Source organism: Bos grunniens, chromosome 6 (assembly GCF_055505025.1).
Source record: "Bos grunniens cultivar Pamir isolate PY7600 chromosome 6, Bosgru_T2T1.0, whole genome shotgun sequence".
NCBI classification, from domain to species: Eukaryota; Metazoa; Chordata; class Mammalia; order Artiodactyla; family Bovidae; genus Bos; species Bos grunniens.
The window spans coordinates 103063665-103090402 of NC_141170.1; the positions used below are offsets into that span (position 1 = coordinate 103063665).

Below are 26738 nucleotides of genomic sequence, written 5' to 3' on the forward strand. Positions count from 1 at the left end.
CCACGGCAACTGGGAGGTCCTGGGTGGGCAGTGGGGCTGGGGGAACTGTGTCCTAAGTTAATCAGACGAGCTAAACTAGTGCCCTGATGTAATGGCCCAAGACGTTTATGGGGTCCTTTTTCCTATCATGTACTTTCTTGCTATAACTTAGCTTTTTATATGTTTGTGAAAAGTCTTTCCCAATTTTTAGGTGATCCCTTTCAGATGGATGTCTTACAAACTGAAGATTATGTTCCTAATTTTCTTAAAACTTCTTTTCTTACACACATTTTAAGTCCTTAAACTTCAGCAGCAAAACAGTTTGCCAGCTTTAGCAAATAAAAATACAGAACACCTAGTTAGATTCAGACTAATACTGAAAGTTCAATTTTAAATTCAAATATTCCTAGGTATCCTGTATTTTCCAAAAAGCATAGTAACTGCAAAGTTCAAAATGCTTCATAGATCATCCTCTTCAGTCACTGATCTTAGAACCCTAGAGGGCAGACATGGGACAAAGCTCTCTTGCAATGGTTGGGATTTCCATTTCCAGGATCCTGTCAGAGACACGTTGACTGGTTTAGTGTGTATTGTTGGTATCATTTGTGGCATATATTGTGGAAGAAGCTGGAATATATGACAGGCCCATGGGGAAGTGAAACCTGTGGGCACATAGAGAAAAGCTTATTAAGGGGGTTTAGAGGGTCAAAGGTATCATTTGGGGTCCTTCCCATATCGCATTTTCCTGCCTCTACCTCATATGCATTTCAGAGAATAGCTTTCCTGTGGCTGCGCTTTTGACGGACAAGCAACCATCTGTCTCTGCCCGTTGTAGGCATTCAGTGTGTACTTATTTTTTGGTTGAACTTGAGTACAGAAATGCAATAAGAAATAAATTCTGACTTTACTCTTCTACCAATTGGCTAATTTTCAGCAAGTCACTTAACCCCTGTTTCCTCCTCAGGACTCCAAGGCATTTGGATTACATGGGCTGTAAGATCCCTTCTGTTTCTAGTGATTCCCTATATGTGTGGTTCTGGGTGAACTTAGTTACAGAAATGTCCTCAGATCTTTGAAGCTTCATGTCTTCAAATCCTTAATTACCCTGATTCCATTGTTAGTCTATATGGTACTTCCTTCAGGTTTTAGGTAGCAAGTTTAGTTCATTTTATTTAAATCATAGGGGAGAAGGAAAAACACAATCTGTGTGTATCTTCTTATTTAAAAACTCAGAGACGCTTGCCGCTGTCGTGAGCAGCGTACGGACACAGGGCCATGGTGAGGGGCTGATCCCCAGTGGTCAGAACCATCTTGACACCAACTGCTGCTGTGGGCATCAGTGAGAATGGGGGGGAGCACCTGAACGAGGAGGAGAAGCAGCAGAAACAAGTTTGGTTCCATCAGCTGCCTTCCCCAACCCAGGCCAGAATCCTGGAACCTAGGTTCTTCTAGCAGAGAGGCATGTGGTTGGAAAATTTGCAGTGCAGAGGGCTGAAGTCTGGCCTGAGCCAGACAACTGAGTGTCATTTCTGCTTTGGCCCAGCTTCTTCGTTCATTCATTTCTCCACTCTTCCCCAGTAGCATATCGGACACTTCTGACCTGGGGGGCTCATCTGAGAAAGGTATGATACCTAGGAAAGGTTTGCCATTCCCTTCTCCATTGAGAAAAATGGGCATGTGCCCTTAAACAGTGGGTCATGTATTAATTTTGCATTGTGTTACCGCAGACTATTGATGAGGAGGAGGTGGCAAGGATGCTTAGTGTTATGGAAAATAAGAAAATGAAACTGTGTTCAGGGGATTCACCATTCTCTTACAAATATTTCTTTCTAAGGTAATGCTCAAAATTCTCCAAGCCAGGCTTCAGCAATACATGAACCGTGAACTTCCTGATATTCAAGCTGGTTTTAGAAAAGGCAGAGGAACCAGAGATCAAATTGCCAACATCCGCTGGATCATGGAAAAAGCAAGAGAGTTCCAGAAAAGCATCTATTTCTGCTTTATTGACTATGCCAAAGCCTTTGACTGTGTGGATCACAATAAACTGTGGAAAATTCTGAAAGAGATGGAAATACCAGACCACCTGACCTGCCTCTTGAGAAATCTGTATGCGGATCAGGAAGCAACAGTTAGAACTGTACATGGAACAATAGACTGGTTCCAAATAGGAAAAGGAGTATGTCAAGGCTGTATATTGTCATCCTGCTTATTTAACTTCTATGCAGAGTCCATCATGAGAAACACTGGGCTGGAAGAAGCACAAGCTGGAATCAAGATTGCCCGGAGAAATATCAATAACTTTAGATATGCAGATGACATCACCCTTATGGCAGAAAGTGAAGAGGAACTAAAAAGCCTCTTGATGAAAGTGAAAGTGGAGAGTGAAAAAGTTGGCTTAAAGCTCAACATTCAGAAAACGAAGATCATGGCATCCCGTCCCATCACTTCATGGGAAATAGATGGGGAAACAGTGGAAACAGTGTCAGACTTTATTTTTGGGGCTCCAAAATCACTGCAGATGGTGATTGCAGCCATGAAATTAAAAGACGCTTACTCCTTGGAAGGAAAGTTATGACCAACCTAGATAGCATATTCAAAAGCAGAGACATTACTTTGCCAACAAAGGTCTGTCTAGTCAAGGCTATGGTTTTTCCAGTGATCATGTATGGATGGGAGAGTTGGACTGTGAAGAAGGCTGAGTGCCGAAGAATTGATGCTTTTGAACTGTGGTGTTGGAGAAGACTCTTGAGAGTCCCTTGGACTGCAAGGAGATCCAACCAGTCCATTCTGAAGGAGATCAGCCCTGGGATTTCTTTGGAAGGAATGATGCTAAAGCTGAAACTGCAGTACTTTGGCCACCTCATGCGAAGAGTTGACTCATTGGAAAAAACTCTGATGCTGGGAGGGATTGGGGGCAGGAGGGGAAGGGGACGACAGAGGATGAGATGGCTGGATGGCATCACTGACTCGATGGACGTGAGTCTGGGTGAACTCCGGGAGTTGGTGATGGACAGGGAGGCCTGGCGTGCTGCGATTCATGGGGTCACAAAGAGTTGGACATGACTGAGCGAATGAACTGAACTGAACTGAACTGAACTGAATAAACCACTCATTCTTCCTATACTTTTTTCAAAAAGAAATATGGTCAAGGAAATTTTTTTTTCTTTTCTTCTCTATATTTCTGAGTTATGGGCTCATTATGTGGAGGGCCCATTTCTGAACCAATGGAGCATAATCAACCAGAGCCTTGGGGCAGCCTCTCTGCTGGGTTACTGATTGGCAAGGAAAGAGTTGACCAAAGTGTACCCTTCATCCTGGGGCATGGGGTATCTTCTTTTCTTTCCTTTTATCTTTGACTTAATAATACTTTAATCTATCTTTTGTGAAAGTGAAAGTTGCTCAGTCATGTCCGACTCTTTGCAACTTCATGAACTATATGGAATTCTCCATGGAATTCTCCAGGCCAGAATACTGGAGTGGGTAGGTGTTCCCTTCTTCAGGGGATCTTCCCAACCCAGGGATCAAACCGAGGTCTCCCACATTGCAGGCAGATTCTTTACCAGCTGAGCCACCAGGGAAGCCCAAGAATACTGGTGTGGGTAGCCTCTCCCTTCTCCAGTGGATCTTCCTGACCCAGGAATTGGACTGGGGTCTCCTGCATTGCAGGTGGATTCATCTCTTGTGAATGTGAGCCAATTAACTCTGGTCAGCCTGCATTGCAAGTGCCCAATCAAATGTGGACAGTACAAACAATGACATAAGTAATAATTCTGTTGACCAAAGAGAAATAATGTTGTTTTCTGGGCCTGTATTTTAGAATTTTGGTTCCCAAGCTGTTCAAGCATGAGAAGACATTTCATGGATCCCTGAAAAATAGTAGCTGCATTTATGAGTGCTTATTAGTCACTAAGGAGCCCAAATTGTTCAGACCTTGGTATCATATTTAGGTGAATTTTATTGACTAAGCACCTACACACATATTTGGAAAGTTGGAGCAGATACATGTAAGAGGCATTATTTATCTGGTCTAGGGGCAACCTTCAGACCTCTTGTAGATTCATGGGTTGCTTATGGAAAAAGTAGTCCCTAGGGATCCATGGCCCAAAAATTGGGATTCCAGAATTAGAATTGATTCTTCAGTAAAGGTATTAGTACTGCCTAGTTGCTTTAAGCAGAGAAGACGATGGCACCCCACTCCAGTACTCTTGCCTGGCAAATCCCATGGATGGAGGAGCCTGGTAGGCTGCAGTCCATGGGGTCACAAAGAGTCGGACACCACTGTTGGACACGACTGAGCTACTTCGCTTTCACTTTTCAGAGAGAGTAGCATAAGACTTCTCACTGAAAACTGAAACCTTCACTAGCCAGAGAAACAAATTTGATAGGGCCTTCCTTTTGGCTTTCCCCTCCTATAGGATGAACATTACAAAGCCATAGACTTTAATGTATGTTGAGATAATTTATGAATTTTAAGTGTTTTCTGTCTCCCTTTTGTTCTCTGCAGTTCGTGGTTGTAAAGGAACATCAAAACCTCAGGAATGGGAGTCCATCTGAGGCCCTCAAGGAAGGCCTGGCAGCAGATGTTGGCCAGTTTTCCCCCCTGGATCCTGGTGAATGATTATCTTTATCTGGATCTTGAAGTTTCCCTGACTGTGGAACGTCTCATCTATGCACAGAAGCAATAGTGAAATTGTATAAGCTATGTGAACAACTGGCTGTATTGGAATGCCATAGAGCTTAGAGAAATACATTTGGACCAGATTCCTGTCTTATGTGAGGTTACCACATTCACTCAAAACTCTGGTCACAGAGCAGTCTGCTGGATCCCTTTAAGCAAGCACACAGTGAGTGCCACCTTATTCTGAATTACACTGGAGTTTGAGGTCATCCTTGGGGTTATGGACCTATACTGGTTGCTGTCAGTATGGTTCCAGCGAAATTGCAAATGACTCCAAGAAACTGTGTTTCATGTTCTAGAATAAAGGGTTCTTGTGAATTTAACTTGATCTGGGGATTCTCCTAGGGATTGAGGACTATTTAAGTCTTATTAGGGTCTAGCCCTCAGCCAGATGCCTGGCCATCTGTGAAATCCAGTCAGACCCCTAGAAGAGGGGCCATAAAATCAACTCACATTTTCAGGCTGTTGTGGAGCTCAATCTGCTTCAGGTAGAAATGGAGTTATATATGATTTGACATAATACTTTTACCAAGAGTTGCATTATGATAAGCTTCTTGGGCTTGGGTCTTAGATATATATCATAGTCGTATTTCCTAACTCACAGGACAAGGTTGAATACACTTTGTATCATAAACCTTTAGAAAAGTCTGAAAAAACTTTGAGACAATAGTTTCTCTGCTTATGAGAGGCACTTCAGCCCCTTCATATTTCACTTCAGAAAATATATTTTCTGATATTTGCCCTTCATAAATATGCTGATTACCATTCTCTCCTCCTAGAACTTCCTTGTAGAGAGAACACTGGCTTCTTGTTTTGAAAAACTCACTCCAAACCCTGCTCTCACTCATGTTGCTATGTAACCCAGATTCAGTATGACTTTATTTCCTAATTTGAGGAAGGCTTTGGATACTAAAGTATATTTCAGAATTGAACATTCAAACTACAGCAAATATTTTACATATTATACATATATGTTAATAACATATAAAATATATACTATATATAATATTTATTGTAGTTTTAATATGTGTTGTTAACCTGGATAATGAAAATATTTGGCATTTGCAAAAGTTGCTTAGGGTTTTGTAATTTTTGAAAGCAGTGGAATACCTTACATAGTACTTTTTCTTGAGGAGCTAAAAGCAAATAATTTTTGGGTATGAAAGTAATCTCCTTTAGAGGTACATATAATGTAATTTTGCAAATGAAAGAGTATGGTTAAGCCCAGAAAACACTGAGGACTCAGTTAGCTGACTATTTTCAGAAATAAATTAGAGTCTCTCTCTTTTTGCTCATTCTGTTGCAAACAGTTTGGCCCATTCTGTATGAGCCACTCATATACCTGTCTCCCAATACGAGTCATCACATCCCCAATCATGTCTAGCCAGCTCATAAATGTTTAATACCTGTTATGAAAGAGCATGTAGAGATTGGAGGTGGGGAGGTAGAGTGGAAAATGAGATAAAAGCTCAGGATTGGCTCTGAACCAATTCTTTGTCTATTCCTGGAAAACCCATTAAACCACAAGCCATACTAGTAGTGCCTCCAAAGTTACTTATTCATTGACCAAAACCAACATCAACTGGAGCAGGTTAAGGGTAGAATACCATGTCAGGGAATAGGAATGCAACTGCATTTAAAACCTGGGCTCTGTTTTCAAGTCATTTATGGGCCAAATGGAAAGAGAGAGAGTTCACAGAGAAAGCTAAATAGCAATGTCAGGTAGCACAGTCCTTTGAATCATCTTAACTAACCAAAACTATTTTAATTTTTTAAAAATTGGGTTCAGAATGGCTTGAGAATAGGTCCATTTGTATCTCATATTTCAGGTCTACTCTCCAACCACTGTTAGGGTCTCGTTGGCTGGACACTGTAAGTGATGGGAATACTGAAATGCCTTTTTTCTGTTGTATAGCGTCCTTGGAACAGTCATCATGGAGAGCGGAGCCCCAGATGTATACGGGTGCAGAACACGGAGGCTGTATTGCGTCATCCAACGATAGAGGCTCTGGTGACCAGGGGTGAAGTGTAGCTTTCATCTCCTCTCCGAAGGGGCACGGCCCATTGCTGAGGGGCTTGGGATATCCTGTCCTCTCCCATCAGCTCACCCTTTGTGGCAACAAAGATCTCCACACCAAATGGAGCTGACTCTGAAAACTTGAATTAAAAGTAAGATCATGAGGAATAAACCGTATTGATGGATGGTTAATACTTCATTTTTAAAGTAGAGGAAAAATACAGATTTTCCATCTTTAATCTCTACAACAAATCACCTACTCAGTGTTGAAGGCAAATATATATTGTGTTTTTGCTTCTTCCTTCAAGTAGTCTTACTGCAGACTTTCAAGTAAAGTAAACTGGAGAATTATTTGGTATCTCATTAGATACCAAAATGGGGGAAATAGTGCTTTATAAATTGTGTTCAAGTGTTCAATAATAAATACGAATTATTTTCCTGCCCAGAAGAAATCTGGGGTTAAAGCAATCAATCATACGGGTTTGGTCAGTTATAATTTCTTTTATTTGGACAGAACATTTAGCTCAATCTTATGAAGTGGTTAGAATATTAAAATTGTTGTTATAATACATTATAGGCATTTAACATCATCGGTGTGGTCCATGATGGTAATTTTGCAGAATAAATTTTGATAAATTAATGAAAAATCTACTAACTTAGAACCTTATTTCTTCAAAATTACATGGCTTATTTTTTCTATTTTAAAATCTTTGAAGGAAAACTTTTAAACCATTACCCAAGAGATTTCTCTGTTTCTGTCATTACTATCATTTTCCCCACAGAATTTTTTCTTCTAATGAAAATGGTAAATTCCCCCTCTGTATGTTTGCACAAAATTTTTACTTATTTTCAAAATATGAGATTGTAAACAAATTGCCTGATTTATTTTTATTTTGGACAGCAATCAATTTTCTTCTAATTATTTAAATAAAACCAGTACATAACATAAACATCTTATTGTATACCTGGTTATGTAATAAATTATAGCTTAAGGGGATGTTAGAGTTAAAGCAAAGTGGTTTGACTAGCTTGCTATTGTTATTTTAAGCAAAACATATTTGAAATCTTTCTCTCTGTTATAAAATAAAATTTCACAAGGTATTTCAATTAAAGATCATTCTTGGAGCCAAGACATTGTTATTACAAATTATACAACTTAATACAGTTATCTGTGGATCATTTGGGGCTTTGGGTTTTTCAATGTATGCATTAACACTAGTCCCTTTGCTTGTCTTGTCTTTCCTTTCTCTTGAACTCCTTGAACTTTGGTTACACCAGAAGTCAGCATGAAAAGCAGTTGAAGCACATCTCAAGTAGATACTTCTTAAAAGTTTTGGTAAAGATTTCGTGGGGCGAGAATAACTTACGTCAGTTAATTACTCAGCATGACCCTTTCCTCTAGTTACTTCAGATTTTTCTGCATTTAGTTTTCCTATGACAGTTGATAATCTGGAGGATCAGAAGACTTGTCTAATGAGTGAAGAGACCTCAGAAAAACTATAGTTATAATTCTCCCAATGATGCAAAAATCATATTATGAAGTGTGAATATTTTTTCTTCTTCCAAAAGTGAGCATTTTTAAAGCTGTCCTTAGATTACATTGTAGTGTTTTAGCACCTCTTTTAGGATTCCAATGATAACCAAAGAGATGACATGAGACTATAATAGCCCTTAACATAGCATTCTCTTTAAACTGTTATCTTAAAGCTGGACAGTGACTCTGTTACCTCATAAGCTGGGAGCTTGTGTCCTTGATCAGGCTCTAATACCATCTCCCTGGTCAAAATAGAGAAAAAACACATTTTGTGTCCTTAGTCAGCAAGTCACCCTAAAGAGTTATTTTCCTTTGTTGAGGCTTTACATCTTTACAGAAATATCCTCCTTTAAAAATCTATTTTTTAAAACGAGCATTTTCATCTAAGATATTTGATTTGCACTTTTCCAGGCTGAATATTTTTATTTCCTAAATCTCATGCTCTCATGCACAATGCCTGATTGTGATTCTGTTTGACTAAATGTCACCTACTACATTGCTGGGAAAGATTGAAGGCAGAGGAGAAGAGGGTGACAGAGCATGGGATGGTTGGATGACATCACAAATTCAATGGACATGGACTTGGGCAAACTCCGGGAGATGGTGAGGGACAGGGAAGCCTGGCATGCTGCAGTCCACGGGGTCGTGAAGAGTTGGACACGACTTGGTGACTGAACAACAACACATGCTACACATAACGTGAGCATTCTGCCTTCTTTTCTAGCTCCTAATAGAAGGTGTAGTATACTCAATTCTTTTGAAACATGATTCCAGTTCTTCCTGTTAATCTTGATTTATAACTATATCCTTTTCATGTAAATAAATGATTATTATGTGATCACTGAAAATGTATTAAAAGCACTAAATAAATTCTTAAAAAAAAGAAAGATTGGGAGAAAGGGGAACTATCTAGGTAATTTAAACAGCTATGACAGGCAAGATTTTGTTCTTGCTGTTTAATTTTTCTTTGTTCTTTTTCTAAGTCTTTAAATGAGAAATCCTCTCTGCGTTGTTTCATGCTGAACTCTTTTGTTCCATTTGGAACTTGACAGGGTTTCTGTAGCTAGTAGCCATATGCTTACAATAACATGTGTTAGTCGCTCAGTTGTGTCCGACTCTTTGTGACCCTATGGACTGTAGCCCGCTAGGCTCCTCAGTCCATGGGATTCTCGAGGCAAGAATACTGGAGTGGGTTGCCATTTCCTTCTCCAGGGGATCTTCCCAACCCAGAAATCAAACCTGGGTCTCCTGCATTGCAGGCAGATTCACATACAATAACATAGCTCAGTAGGAAAATAATGTTATGGACATTGCGTCTTAATCATTTACCTATCTGAACCAGAGACCTTAGGAAGCACATAAATTACCAAACAGGAAAATTTCCTAACTGGTGATCATTTCCTACTTTTTCTCCTCTACAGTGAATATTTGGCCCTTCTGACATGATTCAGTTTCCTTTTCTGGTGGGCCAGAAGGAAAAACCATGTGCCCTGCTCAACAACTAAGCCTTCAGAGCGCATTCTAAGGAACAGTTGTAAATCCCAGACCAATGCCTGAATTATGTGGGTTCTTATTTTTCATTTATACCACTCACCTGCCAAAACAATAGAGTATACTAAAACTGTATTTTTCAGAACCCTTAGGGGAGGCCTTTAGGACACTGAGGCAGGTGCTTGCACCTCGGCTTCTTTGCTCTGAATGAGGCATCCCTTGTGCGAAGCAAGTTAAAGTAACAACTACTCCAATACAAACTAAGGTGTTCTTTCTACCACTGAGGTTTTGTGGTAATCAAGGCCTGTTGCTCTAAACACCAAATATTCTTAAAAAAAAAAAAAAATTAGAATAATGGTCTTTCTCTACCCCAATATGAAACACATAGAGCACAGTTACACATTTTTCTGATGACAAAAGAATTTTGTTACAGACGAGGCATAACATGATAGCATGCTACAATTTTGTGATGATCAGAGCTCCTTTGCTAAATACAAAGGTCCTTAGAACTTGAATTGAAATACTTTAACCTGTTATCTTTTATTACTTTTATGAATTTTCAGGTTGTCTGCTCTCACGCCTGTATCTGTAGATGTTCTTCATCACCTTCCCTGTTGCTTCTGTTTTGTAAACTTGATGTTGAGATAACCAAGCAAGTTAACACTGTAAGGAAAGAATATATGAATATTGAAGGAGAATTTAAGAATATTTCCTGTGTAAAGTATTACTTACACTTTAGCCCTTAAACTTTTGACATGTTGCATCCTTTTATGTTCTCCTTACTCTTCTCATCTAAATTCTCAGAGTGCACATTACCGAGTCCAGATAGACGAGGTGATGCTTGTATGTATTTAATGACAATACAAAATGTAGTGATTACAAAAATGGTCTCTGAAGTCACAGAACCCTGTTTGAATCCCATTGCATCACTTAACTAGCTTTGTTACTGTGTTCAAACTGCTTAATCTCTCTCAACTTCAATTTCCTCATCTGTAGAAGGGAACAGTGAACCCACAAGAGACTGACCCAGACTTGCTTGTGGGTGTCCAGGAGTCTCTGGCGGAGACATGGGTCCGTGGTGGCCTGCTGCAGGGTTGGGGGCACTGAGTGTAGCAGTGCATACATGGGACCTTTTGAAGGAGGTTGCCATTATCTTCATTACCTCCACCACGGTTTGACCTTAGGTCGTACCTCAGTTGGTAAAGACTGCCTGCAACACAGGAGACCTGGGTTCAATCCCTTGGTCGGAAAGATCCCCTGGAGAAGGAAATGGCAACCCACTCCAGTATTCTTGCCTGGATAATCCCATAGACAGAGGAGCCTGGTGGGGCTACAGTCCATGGGGTTGAAAGAATGGGACAGACTTAGAGACTAAACCACCACCAAATAACAGGGAGGGAACACAGCCCCACCCATCAACATAAAATTGGATTAAAGATTTACTGAACATGACCCCACCCATCAGAACAAGATCTACTTTCTCCCTCAGTCAGTCTCTCCCATCAGGAAGCTTCCATAAGCCTCTTATCCTTCTCCATCAGAGGACAGACAGACCTAAAACCACAATCACAGAAAACTAACCAGTCTGATCACATGGACCACACCCTTGTCTAACTCAGTGAAATTATGAGTCATGCCATAGGGCCACCCAAGATGGATAGGTCATGGTGGAGAGTTCTGACAAATGTGGTTCACTGGAGAAGGGAATGGCAAACCACTTCAATATTCTTGCCTTGAGAACCCCATAAACAGTATGAAAAGGCAAAAAGACAGGACACTGAAAGATGAACTCCCCAGGTCGATGCCCAATATGCTACTGGAGATCAGTGGAAAAATAACTTCAGAAAGAATGAAGTTCAGTTCAGTTCAGTCATGTCTGACTCTTTGAGACCCCATGAATCGCAGTACGTCAGGCCTCCCTGTCCATGACCAACTCCCAGAATTCATTCAAACTCATGTCCATCGAGTCGGTGATGCCATCCAGCTATCTCATCCTCTGTCATCCCCTTCTCCTCCTGCCCCCAATCCCTCCCAGCATCAGAGTCTTTTCCAATGAGTCAACACTTCGCATGAGGTGGCCAAAGTACTGGAGTTTCAGCTTTACCATCATTCCTTCCAAAGAAATCCCAGGACCAATCTCCTTTAGAGTGGACTGGTTGGATCTCCTTGCAGTCCAAGGGACTCTCAAGAGTCTTCTCCAACACCACAGTTCAAAAGCATCAATTCTTCAGCGCTCAGCCTTTTTCACAGTCCAACTCTCCCATCTATACATGATCACTGGAAAAGCCATAGCCTTGACTAGACAGACCTTTGTTGGCAAAGTAATGTCTCTGCTTTTGAATATGCTATCTAGGTTGGTCATAACTTTCCTTCCAAGGAGTAAGCGTCTTTTAATTTCATGGCTGCAATCACCATCTGCAGTGATTTTGGAGCCCAGAAAAATAAAGTCTGACACTGTTTCCACTGTTTCCCCATCTATTTCCCATGAAGTGATGGGACGGGATGCCATGATCTTCGTTTTCTGAATGTTGAGCTTTAAGCCAACTTTTTCATTCTCCTCTTTCACTTTCATCAAGAGGCTGTGGAGAAATAACTCCAGAAAGAATGAAGCAACAGAGCCAAAGTAAAAACAACTCCCAGGTTGAAACTCCAATACTTTGGCCATATGATGTGAAGAGCTGACTCACTTAAAAAGACCCTGATGCTGGTAAAGACTGAAGGTGGGAAGAGAAGGGGATGACAGAGGATGAGATGGCTGGATGGCATCACCGACTCAATGGACATAGATGTGGATATATATGATTGTTTGTACTGGGTCAAAAAACCTTTATATCTGTGTTGTTAAGATATTTTTCTTCTGAGTTCTATCTTACATTTGCATTGTACTTTTTAATTTACTAAGGACTTTTGTATTCATTATCTTATTTGATCTCATTAATTCTCACACCCAAATGATAAAGTTAGTGGGGTAGACATTCTTTCCATTTTACTTATTCCTAAAGCTAGATTGTGTCCAAAGCCTTCCTTCCAAAGAAGGAAAATGAAGATGAATAATAAAATACATCACTAGAGGTAAAAGTTACTTCATAATGAAAAAATGTTCAGTTTGCCAGAAATATAATTCAAAAATCATATACACTGAGAACCCTGCCTCGAATATATAAAGCAAAAAATTTACAGCTCACAAGAAATATTAAAGAAAACTATAATCAGTCCATTCTGAAGGCGATCAGCCCTGGGATTTCTTTGGAAGGAATGATGCTAAAGCTGAAACTCCAGTACTTTGGCCACCTCATGCGAAGTGTTGACTCATTGGAAAAGACTCTGATGCTGGGAGGGGTTGAGGGCAGGAGGAGAAGGGGACGACAGAGGATGAGATGGCTGGATGGCATCACTGACTCGATGGACGTGAGTCTGAGTGAACTCCAGGAGTTGGTGAGGGACAGGGAGGCCTGGTGTGCTTCGATTCATGGGGTTGCAAAGAGTCGGACACGACTGAGCGACTGATCTGATCTGATCACAGTAGGAGATTTTATCATACTGTTCTTGGTAATTAATAAACTTAGGAGATAAATTAGTGAGGATATAGAAGACTTTAAATATAATTTTTACAATCAGATATATATAGTATGCATAGAAATTCATGAGTGTTAGTATTTGCTAGTCCATAATGTATCTTCAGCAAGTTTCACAAGGGCAAGTGAATGTGGTAATATAAACCATATTCTCTGACCATAATGAAATTAAGAGTTAAATGATAAGCAATAATGAGTATGCTTGGAAATTACAAAAACATTTCCAAGTAACTTGTGGGTGAAAGATTTAATCATAGTGGAAATTATAATCAGAATGGACCTGAACAAGTGTGAAAATTCTTTGTACCACAATTTATGGTATATAACTAAACTGACATTCGGAGGGAATTTTATACCTTTATGTCTTTATTTTGTATAGGAAAAAGGAAAGTTAGTGAATTGAGAAGCACTCAACTGAAGAAATTTTTAAAAAGCAGAATAAATACAAAGTAGAATAAATCCAAAAGCAGAATAACCAAAGATATTAAGGGCAGAAATTACTGAAATCGAGAAAAAATATAAGAAAAATTTAAAAGCCAAAATACAGTTGTTTGAGAAAAATTTAACAACTATATGACAAAAGTAATCAGAGAAAAAAAGAAAGAAAAGCTATATAATGTTATGGATGAAAAGAACATAAAACTACAGTTCAGTTCAGTCGCTCAGTCGTGTCTGACTCTGCAACCCCATGAACTGCAGCACGCCAGGCCTCCCTGTCCATCACCAACTCCCGGAGTCCACCCAAACTCATGTCCACTGAGTTGGTGATGCCATCCAATCATCTCATCCTCTGTCGTCCCCTTCTCCTCCTGCCCTCAATCTTTTCCAGCATCAGGGGCTTTTCAAAAGAGTCAGCTCTTCACATCAGGTGGCCAAAGTATTGGAGTTTCAGCTTCAGCATCAGTCCTTCCAATGAACACACAGGACTGATCTCCTTCAGAATGGACTGGTTGGATCTCCTTGCAGTCCAAGGGACTCTCAAGAGTCTTCTCTAACACCACAGTTCAAAAGCATCAATTCTTCAGCGCTCAGCTTCCTTTATAGTCCAACTCTCACATCCATACATGACTACTGGAAAAACCATAGCTTTGACTAGGCGGACCTTTGTGGACAAAGTAATGTCTCTGCTTTTTAACATGCTGTATAGGTTGATCATAACTTTCCTTCCAAGGAGTAAGCATCTTTTAATTTCATGGCTGCAATCACCATAAAATTATAGACATGGTAGCAATTTTTTTAAAAAAAAGGAAGTATAAATAACTTTGATAATAAAATTTTAAACTTAAGCCAAATGGACAATTGCCTAGGAAAAAAAAATCAGCTTACCAAACTTTAAGAGGAAGAAATAGTTTTAAACCAACTAAAGAAATTTAAAAATTTAAGGGACTTTCCTGGGAGTCCAGTGTTTAAGAATCCATGTTTCTACCACTGAGAGTGTGGATTCCATCCTTGGTTGCAGGACTAAGATCTCACATGCCACATTTGGACAGTTTGGTGATTTCTTATAAAACTAAACATACTTTTATCATACGATCCAGCAATCAACTCTTTTGTATTTACTTAAAGGTGTTGAAAATTTGTTTCCACACAAAAACCTGCACATGGGTATTTGCTGCTAACTGCTAAGTCACTTCAGCCATGTCCGACTCTGTGTGACCCCATAGATGGCAGCCCACCAGGCTCCCCCGTCCCTGGGATTCTCCAGGCAAGAACACTGGAGTGGGTTGCCATTTCCTTCTCCAATGCATGAAAGTGAAAAGTGAACGTGAAGTCGCTCAGTCGTGTCCGACTTCTAGCAACCCCATGGACTGCAGCCTACCAGGCTCCTCCATCCATGGGATTTTCCAGGCAAGAGTACTGGAGTGGGGTGCCATTGTTCATAATTGCCAAATTGATTGGAAGCAATCAAGATGTCCTTCCATAGATGAACGAATAAACTGTGATAATCCAGATAATGGAATATTATTTAGCACTGAGAAGAAATGAGCTATCAAACTATGAAAAGGAGGAACCTTAAAAAAAATTCCTAAGTAAAAGAAGCCAATTGGAAAAAGCTACCGATAGATTCCAACTGTACAACATCCTGGAAATAGCAAAACTATAAAGAATCAGTGGTTCCAAGGGTTGAGAGGGAGGCATGAATAGGTGGAGCACAGAGGATTTTTAAAGCAGTGAAAATACTCTATGTGATACTATAATGGGAGATACATGTCATACATTTTTCCAAACTCAAAGGATGAACACCACCAAGAAGTAAATCTGAAACTGTGGACTTTGGGTGATTGTGATGTGTCAGTGAAAGTTCATCATTTGTAACAAATATACCATTCTGGTGGGGGATGTCAGAAATGGGGGAGGCTATGCATGTGTGGGGGCAAGAGGCATGTGGGATATCCTTGTACCTTCCTCCAATTTTTCTGGGAAACTAAAACCTCTATAAAACAATAAAAAAGTTATTTTAAAGGAAAACACTGCCTAACTCATTTCATGGGGTTGTTGTTGTTCTTCCATCAAGAAGTCATGTCTGACCATTTGTGACCCCATGAATTGTAGCCCACCAGGGTCCTATGCCCAGGATTTCTAGTCAAGAATACTGGAATGGGTTGCCATGCCCTGTTCCAGGGCATCTTCCTGACCTGGAGATCAGACTTGTGTCTCCTGTGTTTCCTACATCAATAGGAGGATTCTTTACCACTTGAGCCACCTGGGAAGCCCTGTTACGGGGTTAATATAATCCTTATTTCTAAATTAGACAAAGTACAAGAAAGAATGCTTATAAATCAAACTCAATTATGAGTATAGATGCAAAATGTCTGAACAAAATATTAACTAATGAATTCAGAAATTAAAGAGAGCTTAAAATGACCAAATGGAAATTATATGATAAATGAAAATCTGGTTAAATATTTAAACCAATAAACATAACAGTAACAAAAGAAGAATAAATGCAGATTAAAGAAATGCTATAAAATTAAATAAGATAAATATTTTAAAACTTAAATACAAACAATAAAATTTTTAAAGCATTCAGAAATTAAAAAAATATACTTTAAAAAGACAGGTAATAGAAGTGATACAAGTCAGAAGAAAATAGAATAATATATTTAAAGTGTTAAAGGGAAATAAATATATTTCTAGATCCAGCAAAAATATTGGTGAAGAAATGAAGGCAAAAATCAAAACTTTGGATAGCAGGAACAGAAAATTGGACACCAGAAGACATGTACCAGTGGAAATACTAGTGATTTTTCAGGCAGAAGTAAAATGATACCAGGTCAAATCATGAAAATATAAGAAATGAAGAACAATTAAAAGAACAAGTATATAAATAAATTTAAATGAATAAAGTCAAAAGTTACCCATGAACAATCTAAGTGGCCATCAACAGATGAGTGGATAAAGAAGATGTGGTTTGTTTATATAATGGAATATTATTCAGCTATAAAAAGAATGAAATAATGAATCATGTCATATGCAGCAACATGAATAGACCTAGAGGTTATCACACTAAGTGAAGTAAATCAGAGAAAGACAAATACCATAAGATATCACTTATATGAGGAGTCTAAAATATGACACAAATAAACTTATTTACAAAACAAAAGTTAAAGAGAATTAACTAGGAGGACTTGATCTCTCAGATACCAGAAATTATTTACAAACCAATAGCCATTAAGAAGTGTAGTATCATTGTAGGAATATATTAATAACAATGGATAAATAAAATACAAAATACTGATATAAAAAAACTTGAAAGATGATAGAGTGGGACAGAGTGGCACATCAGTGGGAGAAGAATATGTACACCTGAAAAAAAGTTTTCTGTACAGAAGATGATAAAACCAATACCCACTTGACACATTTACCAAAAAAAAATCAATCTAAGGTAGACTGTAAACTTAAATGCGGGATGCCTTTACAAACATTTATAGGATCATATTTTAATAACCTTGGGTTAAAGGAAAATCTCTTAAGACCTCAAAAAGAAAAATATCAATGAATTATAATTAAAATTAAGAACTTTTCTGTTCCTTAAAGCACATCATAAAGAGAGTAGAAAAGCAAGGTGTAACTTTGAAAAGAAGCTTGAAATTGACAAAGGAAGTAAACCTAGAATATATAAGTACTTCCCAGAGGGAACAAGAAGGAAAGAAAGTGCATAGAAAGAAAGGCAGGAAAGGGAACACAGATGTGACCTCAAAATCACTGCACTGAAACATGTATATTGTCATACGTGAACTAGATCACCAGTCCAGGTTCTATGCATGAGACAGGATGTTCAGGGCTGGTGCACGGGAGGACCCAGAGGGATGGGATGGGGAGGGAGGTGGGACGGGGCGTTCAGGATGGTGAACACATGTACACCCATGGCTGATTCATGCCAATGTATGGCAAAAACCACCACAATATTGTAAAGTAATTAGCCTCTAATGAAAATAAGTTAAAAAAAAAACACACATGAAGAGATGATTAATCCCCTTAGTAACCAAGGAAATCAAACCACAAGGAGAGATCATTTCACACTCAACCACTGGGAAAAATGTTAAAGTCAGTGTAGTCTAAGTGTTGGCAAGAAGTGTGGAACAACCAGTACTCTCTGCTGGTGGGGTGATAATTGGTATAATCACATTGGCATCACCAAGCAAGTTTGAACATGTTCATATTTTCAGTTCAGTTCAGTTTAGTCATTCAGTCGTGTCTGACTCTTTGCAACCCCATGAATTGCAGCACGCCAGGCCTCCCTGTCCATCACCAACTCCCAGAGTTCACTCAGACTCACGTCCATCGAGTCAGTGATGCCATCCAGCCATCTCATCCTCTGTCATCCCCTTCTCCTCCTACCCCCAATCCCTCCCAGCATCAGAGTCTTTTCCAATGAGTCAACTCTTCACATGAGGTGGCCAAAGTACTGGAGTTTCAGCTTCAGCATCACTCCTTCCAAAGAAATCTCAGGGCTGATCTCCTTCAGAATGGACTGGTTGGATCTCCTTGCAGTCCAAGGGACTCTCAAGAGTCTTCTCCAACACCACAGTTCAAAAGCATCAATTCTTTGGTGCTCAGCTTTCTTCATAGTCCAACTCTCATATCCATATATGATCACTGGAAAAACTATAGCCTTGACTAGACAGACCTTTGTTAGCAAAGTAATGTCTCTGCTTTTCAATATGCTATCTAGGTTGGTCATGACTTTCCTTCCAAGGAGTAAGTGTCTTTTAATTTCATGGCTGCAATCACCATCTGCAGTGATTTTGGAGCCCCAAAAAATAAAGCCTGACACTGTTTCCACTGTTTCCCCATCTATTTCCCATGAAGTGATGGGACCAGATGCCATGATCTTTGTTTTCTGAATGTTGAGCTTTAAGCCAACCTTTTCACTCTCCTCTTTCACTTTCATCAAGACACTTTTGAGTTCCTCTTCACTTTCTGCCATAAGGGTGGTGTCATCTGCATGTTCATATTTTACAACCTAGCAATTCTAATCTGAGATATATATCCTGGAGAAACTCTTGCATCAATAATATATCTCAGTTCAGTTCAGTTTAGGGGGATCAAGACCATCCCCATGGAAAAGAAATACAGTAATGTTTATAATGGCAAAAAACAAAACAAAACTGGAACCCATATAAATATCCATCAACAGTAATGTCAGTAAGAAATTACCATATAGGTTTATTACAGAATACTGTTAAGTGAAGTACACCTACCCACATGAAAGTGGATTAATCTGAAAAACAGTATTTAAACAGAAAAGAAAAAGTTAAGTATGAAATAATTCCACTATGTAAAGTTATAAGCAGGTAAAGCTAAACAATATCCTATTTGGTGATGTAGGCTTATGTGGTAAACTTATAAGGAAAAGCAAGGGAATCATTGACAAAAAAATTCTGAAGGGTAGTTGTCTTTGATACCTGGAGAGGAGACCTTCAGCGATGGGCATCCGGGGCTTCTGAGGTCTGGTTGTGTCCTATCTTTAAGTCTCACTGGTAGGGACATAGGTATTTCTATTGTTATTATTTCTCTGTAAACTACCCATATATCATATCACACAAAAAGTGGGAAAAAAACGTGTGTTTCCCAGTTGCCAAAACTGTGAAAAAAAATTTTTTTCAAAAAAGAAATAGTGAAAAGAATACAAAAGAAATTGTCCCTCAATTCTACTGAGCATTTCATGGATTCCAAACAGAATTATTCACATTCCTTGCATTTGTCTGGGTTAGGTTTTCTGAACTCTGGATTGCGGAAGCCATGGAGCATGTATGCTGGATTAACATGTTTCTGAACTGGGAATTTTCCTCCAGAGTTGGAAGAATGAAGACAAGCACGGAGTGCTGTTTACCACATACTCTGAACAGTTTTGGCAAATAGAGGGATAAGAAAGAAGAATGAGATAACAGATTATGAAGAAAGAAAGGCTGTGTAGAAGGCAACATATAGAAAAATAAGAAATTGGCATTTGGAGTCTCATAAGAAATTACCTGGTTGGGAATAGTAAAAATGTTTATAAGTATGATGAAAAGAGTCATTCAAATTCTGGTGATACTATTTGCTTCATTCTTCTAACACATCTGACCTTTACCAATTCATTGTTAAGGCTTTCCCCTTAACTTTTAGTTTTAGATTCTGCCTTTCAATTCCTGATGCAACTTTCTGTGTTTGCTAAATTACTCAATAGATTCACACAACGTTGCTTATGTTTGGTCTGAGCTGGAAATGATAATGAAGCCGTCTGTACTTCCTGCAATCAAAAGATAGTTGATAGGGATAATTTTTGAGCAATTAAAATAGAGAGGGAATCAAGATCACAAATGCAAGAAAGCAGAAGCTTCAAGATCCTCTAACAGCTTTTTTAACCCTCTGCAATATTAAAATTTTTACTCCTGGAACCAACTTTTGTTCCTTTCTCATTCCAAACTCATAGCTTTCTTTCCGTTTCTCTCTTGGACTCCAAGTGACTTTTTATTCCCTCACAATTGTTACCATCTTGTTATTCAAAAACTGTCATAAAACTCAGTAGAGTTCTCAGACAATAAAGGCAAATAGCTAAGTCTGGACTTCCATGATCACTCAGATCCCTAAAGCAGTCCCTCTTTGTCTGCTCAAGGACAGAAGAGGGAAAAGAGCCTTTAAAATCCTAGCTCTGCAAATGGACCATCTTAGAGATACAACATACCCTAAAGATCTTCTAGGTCCATGTTCAAAGTAGGATTTTCTCTCCCAATCCTTGGAAGAGGGTCTTTGGCTTCAGCTTTTGACTTGAGACTTGTGGTCATAGGGAGCTTGGTACTCCAAAAGACAATTTGTTATACCATCTGAGTTCTAAGAAAATTCTTCCTTATATGAGCTGTTAACTCATCCACTGGGCTGGGTCTGACATCTAGAAAGACACATTCTTCATTTAATCCTTAAAATATCAGAAAATAGTATCTCCTTTTTCAAACCAGGTGTCCAGAGAATCTTCCTTTACAAGAGCCAAATACTCCTGCTTTCGTTGACCATTCCGCTATCGATTACATTTCAGACCTTGCCGACATAGTTCGGACTGTGCCTCTAAGACTCCTGGGTGGCAGCATCATTTTTGATGTGAGAGACCCAAACTGAACATGCTCGTGCTAAGTCCACTTTAGTCGTGTTCGACTCTTTGTGACCCTATCAACTGTAGCCCACCAGGCTCCTTTGTTCATGGGATTCTCCAGGCACGAGTACTAGAGTCAGTTGCCATGCGCTCCTCCAAGGGATTGTCCCAACACAGGGATCAAACCTGTGTCTCTTATGTCTCCTGCATTGGCAGGCAGATTCTTTACCACTAGCACCACCTGAGCATCTAAGCATACTCCAGATGTAGCCCAGATCCTGGGAGAACCCTTTTGCACTCAGCTTCCTAAATCTTATTAGTTCTGATAGCAACCACATCAGATGGGAAACATAAATAATCAGGGATTAGAGGCTAGCCCTAAAGAAGTGTTGAATGTAACATTGCCACAGGTTACAGGGCATCCATCCAAGATGTGAGGAGAGAGATCTCTGCATCTGAGGACTGGTCACGAATGTAAGAAGTTAGGCTCTTTCTTAGTCTCTTACCCCAAAGGAGCTCTCATCTCTGCTTCTCTCCACTCTGCCCTCCCTCTTAACAACGTGGCCTCTTCCAGCCTTTTCTGTTTCCTTGTAACTTTGGCTTGCCTGTGCTCGCTCCAGTGTGCCCTGAAGCCAACCTAACCCAATTTCTACACAACCTTTCATTTGAAGTGCCCCTCTCCCCAGCATCCAGCTCAGTGTCTCTCAGAATTTCATATCCATCAAATCACATAGAGATGTTTAAAAAAATGTGAAGAATGGTTCACTCAGTCTAAGGGAAGGAGTGTATATTTTAAAGTTCCCAGGTGACACTGATGCTGCTGACCCACAAATCACATTTGGAGAAGCAAAGCAATCGGGACGCAGCTGATCCAGTTTCCCGGTTCCCAGTTCCTGGGAGAAGGAATCTGATTATCCTTGTTTAATTTTTGGTTCGTTCACCCTGGGTCACACTGCTCCAGTTAGCCACTGGCAGGAGAATAGATGGTCATAGTACAAACACAGCCACCTTGGTTGGCCCTTTCACCAGTAGCTGTGGGTAGACTGAGTAGTTCCAAATGCCAGAATGCACCTATGGCAACAGTCAACTCGATCCCCAGGTCATTTTTATACAAATGGTTCACTAAGCCAAGTTTTACATCATGCCCTTGTATAATTTTTCTAACAGGAAAGACTCATTTTCAACATGATTGGCATGGTTCTAATTTCCTTTAAACCCTGTCCATATCATTAAGTTAAACCTATTTTCGATGTGTGGGGCTTACAGCTGTCAAGTTAAAATACTCCAAAAAAGAAAAAATTATCAGTTATCTTCTTAAAATAGATGTTCATACTTTAGATTCTATTCTTCTGTCATTTCAGTGAGATTTTAGAAGGAAACAAAGACTTGCTCTCATATCAGATACCCTAAAGGAAACCCTTTATATTGCATTCTTGATCTTTGTACCAGGCCCTGAACTTGGTGCAAATTTGAAATTACAATGGTCAAATGTCCCTTTTCAATAGCCTCTCATGGTGGGCCTGCATGGCCCTTCCAGGAGTCTGAGTGTGATTTGTAAACTGTGCAAATGATATCCAGATGGAAACATTGTAGTTCAGAATGAAAACCTACACCCAATACCCCCACCCACAGACCATGCAGAAAGCTGACTTCCCTGCTACATTAAAGATACTGGAAACCATGTCAGCATTTTACTTTTGCTCCGTAATCTAGATGCTTCCTCCTTGGTAATGATACTACAATGCTTCGGTATTCCGAGTGGCTCCAGAGTTTCTTTAGTCTCTAGTATATAGATAGTTTCTAGAGACTGAAGTACTTGAGTGAATGTGCAATGGAGAAGTGATGACGAGACAGAAAAATGAGAAAGTTCTCTGGCACGAGACTGGGGAGAGGAACCATGTGATTCTACTTTGGGGAGCCTAGGACGAAATCTTATAACCGTTCATTTCAAGCCTGGATTGTCAGAGTTGGTTACTATCATTCATTCAGTTAAAAAAAAAAACAAAAAAAACTAGTCCTAGAAAAACCATAGGATCCATTTGGGGTTTGCAAGAGGTCGTCCATAATTCAGCAAATTGGCACATAAATTTAATCAGAAACTTGGCTTCCTCTCCATCGCTTCAATTTTGTCAATTAAGAGGCATAGCCACAATGGATAGATTCATTTGGGATGTAAAGAAAATCAAAGTACTCTGGGAGATTTGTTAGGCCAAAAAGACACTCACCTGGGACCATGGTAGAGATCAATTTTCAAGCCCCTGAAAAATAAATAGAAGCGTCTTTGTGTGAATCTGTCAGCATCAGTACCACTGATGCATGATCCCAGCCATGTTCGTGGTGTGTCTGTTTATCACATGGTTTCAACGAGAGTTTTCCATTTTTACCAAATGGGAGATATCAAGACCAAATCCATAGTTTCCTCACTCTGATTTTCTTAGTGGGAATGTCTCTCTTGTCTGTTTTTTTTTTTTTTTTAGCGATCTGTAATTTATCTTTGGCTGTAGCTGCAGAGGTTTGTCCTCTTCCCATAGGAGGTAATTTTGAAGGCTTACAGTCTTAATATGCCCTATAATTTTTCTTTTTGTATCACTGTCATTTTTTATTTAAATTTCAAATAAACATCATTAGTTTGTCTGAGTTTATCTCATCTAGGTAGTTAATAAGTATAATTTTCATGTAGATATTATAAGAAGAAACATTGATCTGATTCCTATCTTCTATTAGATTATACACAGATATAAAGCATATAGCAAAGAGGATTTCTTCTTTCCTAATAGCAACTAATTTATTCCTTTTAGTGCTAGATAATGTAAAATGGAAGCTCGCATTTGAATTAAAGTTTTAATAAATAGTCCTTATTATTGCCTAATTAGAATAATTTATTCATTTATAGGCTTTGAGTTTTGGGATTCCATAACAAGGCACAAGCCTATGTGCTATTTTTTCCTTCACAAATTTAATCTATGCTAATAGCTATTAAAACTCTTTCAGACTGATGAATATTTGTCTTCAGTACTTTTCTTGATCAAGATAGTAATTGTTATGGCTTTGAAAAATAACCATTTTATTTATTCCGCCAAGCTCCAGATCTTCTATTCTAATTTGGTTTATATTAGCTTGCTCTGCTGTTCTGGCTTTCCCAGTTTCTTTTAATGAAGGACTACTGTTTCAACCTTCTGAATGGCAGTCATTAATTTGTCACACAAAAATATTTTGGCCCAAATCAATATTGATTTGGGTTGTTATTGCATTCAAGTATTTGATAGCTGCATACTATAACTTTAACAGTATCTCAGGCAGTGATTTAAGTGGTGACGCTTACAAAACTTACTGAGTTCCATAATGGTCAGCTTTGAGTTCTCTCTCGCATGTTGTTTCCATTTGTTTCCATGCTAAGTTAGAGACATATCTGTGCAGTGAGCAAGACTTCCAAAAGCCAAATCCCTCTCTTTTCCTAAAGAATGACTTTCCTGCAGGAAAATAGAGCTCATTTACAAAATTTTAGTCAGTTGTTCCTTTGTTTCAGAAAAGCTTGGAAAGGAGACAGATTGGAGGAAATGTGTAATTTTTGACAGGAAAAGTGGAGAGATGGATATGAACCTAAATCATAACTTTTTCACTCAGTTTATAAGCTTAAACAGAGCTGGAAACAAATGTTCTTTTGCGAATCTGGATGTGAAGAAAAAGCAAATTTCTGCTTCAGCAGTGTTTGCAGGCTCTGAACATGGGCTACTAGAGGGAGGTGAAGTGCTTTCAAGTGGCAGCTAGGTGAACTATTTTAATGGTTAGGTATTTACTTTTCATCCAACATTTAATTATGGAAATTTTTGAAATGCAGCCAGTTGTAAAGAATTTTACAGTGAACAGCTGTAAACCTGCCACTTCGATTCTCCACTAACATTTCACTGTGCTTGCTTCATCGCATATCTAAACTTCTAGCCACCCCTTGATGGAGCCATCAGCTCATCTTATTTTTAATGCATTGCAGACAATGGCGCATTTCTCCTAAAACCCTTCTGTGTGCAGGTTATTAATGAGAGTTCTATACTTGCTAATAGTTTCTTTTTCCTTTTTCGTTTTTTACATTAAAATTTTTTTTTTATTTTATATGGAGTATAGTTGACTTACCATGTTGTGTTAGTTTCAGGGGTGTAGCAAAATGATTCAGTTATACATATATACGTATCTCTTCTTTTTCAGATTCTCTTCCCATACAGGTTATTACAGAATATTCAGTAGCATTCCTTGTGCTGTACAGTAGGTCCTTGTTGATTATCTCTTTAGTTTATTTTTTTATATTAGCAAAATTTACTGAGTAGAAAAAATGTTTACATATTATAACCCAAACTCCTGTAAAAATACAGAATCACTGCAGAAAGCTCCCTTTTGCCTGGTCCTCCTTTATCTCTGTCCACCCTCATCTCCAGGGAACCACAGTTCTGATTTTTTCACCATAGACAAGTTTACCTATTCCAGAACCTCAGTTAACTAGGATCATGATATGTACTCTTTTGTGTAAGACTTCTTTCACTCAGCCTAATTTTTTCCTCATTCCTATTTTTCTGTGCTCACTGGTACTGTATTCCTTTATGTTGCTGAATAGTGCTCTATTATGTTAACACACCACAGTTTGCTTCCATTCTCTTGTCTGTTTCCAGTTTTTAACCATTATGAATAAAGCCTCTGTGATCATTCTTATGCCAGTCTTTTTGTGGAGATATATTTTTATTTATCTCAGGTAGGATTCTAATTCTAGGTGTATCTTTTAGTTTTATAAGAAACCGATATTTTTTCTAAAATGGTTGTACCATTTTATATTTCCACCAACTCTTGAGAGTCCCTTGGACTGCAAGGAGATCCAACCAGACCATTCTGAAGGAGATCAGCCCTGGGATTTCTTTGGAAGGAATGATGCTGAAGCTGAAACTCCAGTACTTTGGCCACCTCATGCGAAGAGTTGACTCATTGGAAAAGACTCTGATGCTGGGAGGGATTGGGGGCAGGAGGAAAAGGGGACGACAGAGGATGAGATGGCTGGATGGCATCACTGACTCGATGGACGTGAGTCTGGGTGAACTCCGGGAGTTAGTGATGGACAGGGCGGCCTGGCGTGCTGCGATTCATGGGGTTGCAAAGGGTCGGACACGACTGAGCTACTGAACTGAACTATTATTGTTGTTGTAGGAGAATCAGTCGGCCTAAAGAAGGGAAAGATTCCTGTAGGCCAAGATTATTCCAATGAGGATGAGGCAGGGAAGTTAATATCTCTAGAAATCAGAAAGCTCTGTGCCTTCAGGAAAGGGTGGTTATCTTATTGGTAGTCTGGGCTCCTTTCTCCTTTTTGTTCTTTCTTTAGGTAATTTCTCATCCCTCAGTTTACATTGACTGGTTATAGAAATGGACACTTGATCTCAATCAGGATAATAACATTCTCTCCTGGGATTTCTGCTCTCTCAAGTTTGTTGTTTGGTTGGTTGCTAAGTTGTGTCCAATTCTTTGTGACCCACCAGGCTCCTCTGTCCATGGGATTTCCCAGGCAAGAAGACTGGTGTGGGTTGCCATTCCCTTCTTCAGGGGATCTTCCCAGTACCCCACCCCTCTACCCTGGGATTGAACACTCACCTGCGGCTTGGCGGGCAGATTCTTTATCACTGAACCAGCAGCAAATTCCCTAAGATAGAGTTCTTCCCTTTGTTTTTGCAGAGATGCTGAGCTGATAAGACATAATGATGGTGCAGCTGGGAGTCACCCCCACGGGAAAGCCTGCCAGAGACTGGATCCCACAAAGAGAAACGCAGCAATGGGGAGAAACGTCTTCCTCATTAGGGCCCTGACTTTGGCCTTTGCTGGGAACCCAACTTTCTCTCAACTTCTGCTGTTCTTACAAGTAA

General features: G+C 39.3%; 1 protein-coding gene and 2 long non-coding RNA genes across 16 annotated transcripts in view; 2 read left to right on the top strand and 1 right to left on the bottom strand.

The window, feature by feature from the left end:
- Positions 1 to 7838, top strand: part of EGF (epidermal growth factor) — a 102874-nt gene extending 95036 nt beyond the window's left edge. The window contains 3 exon segments of the mRNA XM_086407045.1: positions 4484 to 4589; positions 6573 to 6674; positions 6677 to 7838. Of these exon segments, the coding sequence (XP_086263171.1) occupies positions 4484 to 4589; positions 6573 to 6674; positions 6677 to 6819 (351 nt within the window). The 3' untranslated portion in view covers positions 6820 to 7838.
- LOC147371129 (uncharacterized) lies at positions 6682 to 26605 on the bottom strand. Of its 4 annotated transcripts, none has more exons than XR_015165843.1 (5): positions 26470 to 26605; positions 23073 to 23105; positions 10247 to 10362; positions 8402 to 8450; positions 6682 to 6814 (listed from the first exon to the last, which is right to left on the bottom strand). It is a non-coding gene; the product is annotated as an uncharacterized LOC147371129 (long non-coding RNA). The 4 variants fall into 4 exon arrangements; XR_015165844.1 differs by lacking the exon at positions 23073 to 23105 and adding an exon at positions 10726 to 10909 and having other exon boundaries at positions 26470 to 26586; XR_015165845.1 differs by lacking the exon at positions 26470 to 26605 and adding an exon at positions 24179 to 24459.
- Positions 26027 to 26738, top strand: part of LOC147371130 (uncharacterized) — a 43589-nt gene continuing 42877 nt past the window's right edge. For 2 of the 11 annotated variants that reach the window (XR_015165831.1, XR_015165834.1), the window contains exon 1: positions 26550 to 26734. This is a non-coding gene — a long non-coding RNA (uncharacterized LOC147371130). Of the gene's footprint in view, positions 26204 to 26496; positions 26735 to 26738 lie in introns of those variants that run through there. The other 9 variants (XR_015165832.1, XR_015165842.1, XR_015165838.1 and 6 more) reach the window with 9 other exon arrangements.